This window comes from Suillus fuscotomentosus (assembly GCF_016647785.1).
Source record: "Suillus fuscotomentosus strain FC203 chromosome Unknown F5891scaffold_575, whole genome shotgun sequence".
In the NCBI taxonomy this organism is placed as follows: Eukaryota; Fungi; Basidiomycota; class Agaricomycetes; order Boletales; family Suillaceae; genus Suillus; species Suillus fuscotomentosus.
This window is the reverse complement of record NW_024540087.1, coordinates 1-5,685: the sequence shown is the minus strand read 5'-3', so window position 1 is coordinate 5,685 and position 5,685 is coordinate 1. Positions and strand designations below refer to the sequence as shown.

General features: G+C 48.0%; 1 protein-coding gene across 1 annotated transcript; it reads left to right on the top strand.

The window, feature by feature from the left end:
• Nucleotides 1-4,398: 4,398 nt before the first annotated feature.
• Nucleotides 4,399-5,685, top strand: F5891DRAFT_1095279 (uncharacterized protein; the record flags this gene model as incomplete). Its single annotated transcript, XM_041363518.1, has 7 exons — nucleotides 4,399-4,646; nucleotides 4,705-5,027; nucleotides 5,080-5,129; nucleotides 5,180-5,215; nucleotides 5,286-5,299; nucleotides 5,351-5,475; nucleotides 5,526-5,685. Coding segments are annotated over exons 2-7 (581 nt in total), but the record flags the coding sequence as incomplete, so codon positions are not given.

The following is a 5,685-nucleotide window of genomic DNA, read 5'->3' as shown; positions in this document are numbered from 1 at the left end:
TACAAGCGGCGTTGGTCGTAAAGGCACAATAGCGGTCGTAGTGCGGAAGCGTTGCGACCTCTAGACTCTGATGCATGATGGCCCGTCGGGAAGTGGTGCCCATGTATGCCAGTCTCATGACTGGACTTGGCATAACGTTGTGATCCTGTAGATAAGATCATCGAGCACCTGAGAAAGGAAAAGACAGGGCCATTCATCGAACGGGCGTGGACTTCCGCTTGGGTGGAGTAAGTTCTATCGCGGACTCTTCGACTTTTTTTTATCTCGCTGGCTTTGCAAATACGATGCAGAAGACTTGATGGCATGGGTGCCTATATCATATGGACACTGCCCAAAGCCACTGCACCGCATGATAAGCTCTGGCACAGTACTTGAGGTGTGAGATCATAGGAGTGCCTCACAGAAGCGGGAATATAGAATACTTGTTAGGGGTCCGCCGCCCGAGGTTACCCGTACCGAACTACCTGCAGAACTGAAGCTTTGTAGAGGTGCGTACATGATGGTCTGCATATCCGATCTATATCCGAGAAGTGCGTGATATCATGCCCAGGAGTTGTTCACCCGACGGTGCCGATGACACTGCAGGGACACAGAAGAATTAAAATAAAAGGATTTAGACACATCCATGACAAAATAGTGTGCGTCTGTAGTGCGTACGTACCACGCAGTGCTCTGCTATATAACGGCGATTGCGATAGTATGAGAGTGGAATTCCCCCTACTAGCGCTAATCGATTGAAACCCCATCACCATCGCGTGCTGTTGTTGCAAAGCACTGGAATCACCTTCTAGGACGATTCCGAAGCGAAGATACGATAAAGTGGCGGCCCGAGCGTGTTTGCCGGTAATAATTGTGCATGATGGAGGTCTGCACAACAAACAAGGAAAGAAGATACTTGGAAGGTACGAGCCTATCTCGTGCTCTAAAATTCTCCGGAAAACTGATACAGAAGGTGCAGTTATCTTCTATGAACGCCCATCTAGTCTTCCTAGCGATGAACCGACATGAGTAGATGAGTGGGCGACTGCCGCATCAGTCCAAGAAGCTAAGAGACTCACAGTACCCGATCTGTGCCCCGGCGACCTTTGGTCCCAGCATCACCAGGAAGTTCTATCCGTACTCGGCGACATTACGAATGTCCTCATGATGTTGTGCGCAGACAGGCTAGCGCCCACATCAATGTTAAACATCACGTGACAAGATGCACACCACCATTTGACGGCGCTAGCAGATAAGTTTGTGCATGTTTTTGGTTCATGAGCAAATACTTGCTGGTGGTCCAAAATGAAGGATATAGCGTCTCAGGCTCAACCTTTGCAGATATGACTATCCATTCCATGGGCTCGGACGGCCGATATCCATTTATTCATTCACAGGCGTGCTAGGTTGTTGAATCCAGACGAGTGCCCTGTTGTACAGACACTTCAGTGGTCAGCGCTTCAGCGCTCAGTAAAGGATAAAGCTATGTTCAAGTCTCATCTAAACGTAATGGCTCCCATGGCTGTGTTAAATCTTTGTGTAAGGATCTAGACTTCACATGCCCCTGCGTTATTGAGTCACTTGCCGTGAGATGCGGGCCTGCTCCGCTGACAAGTTTACGTCGTCGGAACTCAGTGATCATAGCTTTTTCTGCCGATCTCAGGCTCGGAGCAAACACAATGCTACTATGTGTGGGTCACCAAGTCAGGCACTGTCGCACCGCTCAAGCGCTCAAGACTTTGTCGGTTCCTTGATGGTGAGCCTTTTGAACGCATGTTGAAGCTGTCTACGACACTCAATGGCATGACTGTTTGAGCGAGGCCTAGGTTCGATGTGTTATACTTGATCGTGTTCCAACACAGCGCGCTATGGAGTACAGATCCAGCTGCGCTTAAATTTTGCGACCACATAATAAACCAAGCCAGGTCCGATCTATGGTACGCCGCATGTATGATGTATTGAAGTTTTAACCCTGGTGCCTTGCCAAGGATGTTATACAGTTCACTCCCTTTGCTAAAAACTCGTCTCACTTGAAAAATGAACACCTGATTTTTTGATATAAAGAGCAGGAACAACAAAACGATGTGATTTCCACCATCACTATGTTGCGTCTGTTGTGTATCGCCCTGTCTCTTTTCTTATCCCTTCAGCTCGCTGTTGCAGACCCTGCCTCAACAGTCTCACGAGTTCCACGTCACTCCAAGTCATCGTCACTAGTACTGACCAAGTCTGTACTATCAGCTCTCTTGGTTCCCCGAGGGAAGTTCACTGCTCGACAAGGATGCCCCAGCGGATATCGTAAGGAATTCACGTGCCAAGTACGAAGAAACACGTTGCTTACCCGCCCTAGAGCAATGTACCAACTACCCGGACGCATGTGCCCCTACTGGCAGCTTCTGTGTAAGGTTGCATGATGAGCCTTTCCACCGTGATTAACGTTATGAGCCTAGTGCAACGATCTGTATAACTGTCCAGACGACACCACCGTACGTACCTTCGCGTCCCATCGTCAAAACCGAGTACTGACTGACGAACCTTACAACCAGTGCTTCGAATCCGAGTGAGAAAATACTTCAATCGATTTTCTTTTCTTTTCTAAAGTCTGCTGTAGATGTTGCCCCAATACCGCGCAAACATGTAACGGAAAGTCCTGTTGCAACCCTGGTAGTGAGTGCTGCAACGACGCCAGTTGTTGTGAATCCGGCTACTCCTGCTGCAATGACTCTACCGGGGGATGTGTGTTATATTCTCTATCGATTGCATGCGCAACGCTAACATCTATTGAGGCTGCCCTACTGGAACTACGTGCATAGCAGGTTCTGATCAATGTTCCACTGGAGGCTCGACTGGTGGAGGTGGAACCGGTGTACTCACTAGCGTTGCAGTTACTACTTCGTCCAAGTCAACCGTGCAGCTAAAAACCACTTCTAGCAGCAGTCATACAAGTACAATCAACGAGCCCACAACAACTAGGTCTTCGACTCGGAGTACTTCTTCGACAGCTTCATCCACAGGGTCTACTTCCACTGGTTTGTGTAAGCAGCCTCTTGCGTCTAATCCGTGACCTGACTTATACCATACATTTAGCACAACTTGGGGCTGCTCCTCGTGGTATTGCACTCGCACCTGGGAAACAACTTGTGGCGTTGGCTGCAGTTGTTGGTTTGCCGATCCTCCATCATGTCGCCCAGGCATTGTGAACGCGTAATAACACTTTTCTTCTTATAATCAGCATTTGTTGAGGTTGTGATTTATGATATGTCAGATAACGTCTACTTTGTTGCATAATAGGACTTGTAATACGACGTTTTGCCTGCAGATTGATCTAGTTGGTTCGCGATTGCGGGAGATCAGATCGATCAAGTGCCTCCCTCAGTAATCACGAGAAATCACTCATTGAGCAGCGAAGCATATAGCGAAATGCAGGATAATTACACTGCCATCAAAGAGTCTTGTCAAATGGCCCTCGAGGTATAACATAATGAGCTGGCTCGAGCGCACGGCTTTCTCGCGAAGGGTCCAGTCGGAAGCAGGATCATTATTGAAGTGCAAGTGGCTATGCACACGTCAGTGATGGGAGACTAATCACAGCAGATAGAGTACCAAAAATCTGGAGTCGCCTGCAATGATGATTTGTCCATCAACGATAATCCAACCTAAACAAAAAACATGTTTAACTCCAAGAAGCCTGCCCAGCATCGCCTATCCATACTAGTCGACATTACTGTTTGTCCTCAAGATGTTGTTCGACTTGGCTACAGACTCTAGCGCCCAGCCTGTCACGGTGACATTAACGTTAAACATCACCTGGCAAAATTCATGCGAGTGGACACCATAGACTCCGAAAAGAAGGATATCCTTGCATGCCACTGACAGCACTCATGAGCAATAACAAGTATTGCTGGTGATCAAAAACGAAGGATAGTGTCTCGACTTTTGCAGATATCACTATCAACTTCATGAGACTCGGACGGTCGACCTCCATTTATCCACAGGTGTGTTAGGTTGTTTGATCTGAACGAGTGCCCTGTTGTAAAACGTTATAAACCTTTGGTGGTCAGCGGCGCTGAGCGCTCAGTAAGAGTAAAGCTATGTCCAAGTCTCATCTAGTAAACGTAATGGGCCATGGCTGTGTTAAATCTTTTCATAAGGGTCTAGACTTGACATGCCCCTGCGCTATTGCCGTGAGATGCAGTAAACAATTTTTTATTAGCTGACCACTAACATATAACACTACTTGAGGCAGTAAGTCCTTCGTCAGCTCGTTGACAAGATACGAACCCAAGTTTGAACATATGAAGTCTTGGATTCGCAAACTTGAATACGCTCGGGCCTACCAGGGTAGCTTACATCATCATAGGCCCATCAGTGGTCGGTTTTTTCCAATCTCGGATCAAACACAATGCTACTATGGGTTATCGATTATCGGTCGACCGGTCAGGCACTGCTCAAGCGCTCAAGGCTGTAGCATGCAATGTATTTCGGCTCCCCTTTGGTGAGCATCTTGAACGACTGTTGAAGCTGTACTACGACACTCTTTAACATGACTGCTTGAGTGAGGCCGCGTTATACTTCATGGTGTTCTAATACAACACGCTATGGAATACAGCTCCAGCTGCGCCTAAGTTTTGCGGCCACATAATAAAATTAGTCAGGTCCGGTCTGTGGTACGCCGCATGTTCATGTATCATGTATCAATGTTTTTAACCCTGGTGCCTTGCCAAGAATGTTATACAGGCTCACTGCCTTCGCTAAAGACTCATCTGACGTGAAAGCTAACACCTGACTTTCCGATATAAAGAGCACGAACGACAGACGAACACATCAAGCCGCTGCAACTCCCACCACCACCATGCTGCATCTGCTGTGTATCGCTCTGTCTCTTTTCTTATCCCTTCAGCTCGCTGTTGCAGACCCTGCCTCAACAGTCTCACGAGTTCCACGTCACTCCAAGTCATCGTCACTAGTACTGACCAAGTCTGTACTATCAGCTCTCTTGGTTCCCCGAGGGAAGTTCACTGCTCGACAAGGATGCCCCAGCGGATATCGTAAGGAATTCACGTGCCAAGTACGAAGAAACACGTTGCTTACCCGCCCTAGAGCAATGTACCAACTACCCGGACGCATGTGCCCCTACTGGCAGCTTCTGTGTAAGGTTGCATGATGAGCCTTTCCACTGTGATTAACGATTTGAGTCTAGTGCAGCGATTCGTATAACTGTCCAGACGGCACCACTGTACGTACCTTCGCATCTGTTTAGATCCCATCGTCAAAACCGAGTACTGATCGACGAATGTTCCAACCAGTGCTTCGAATCCGAGTGAGAAAATATTTCAATCGATTTTCTTTTCTTTTCTAAAATCTGCTGTAGATGTTGTCCCAGTACCGCGCAAACGTGTAATGGAAATGCCTGCTGCAACCCTGGTAGTGAATGCTGCAGCGACGACACCTGCTGTGAATCCGGCTACTCCTGCTGCAATGACTCTACCGGGGGATGTGTGTTATATTCTCTATCGATCGCACGAGCAACGCTAACATCTATTTAGGCTGCCCTACTGGAACTACGTGCATCGCCAATTCTGATCAATGTTCCGCTGGAGGCTCAAGTTCTGTGGGTGGAAGCAGTGTACCCACTAGCATTACGGTTACTACTCCGTCCAAGTCCACTGTGCTGCCAGGAACCACTTCTAGCAGCAGTCCTGTAAT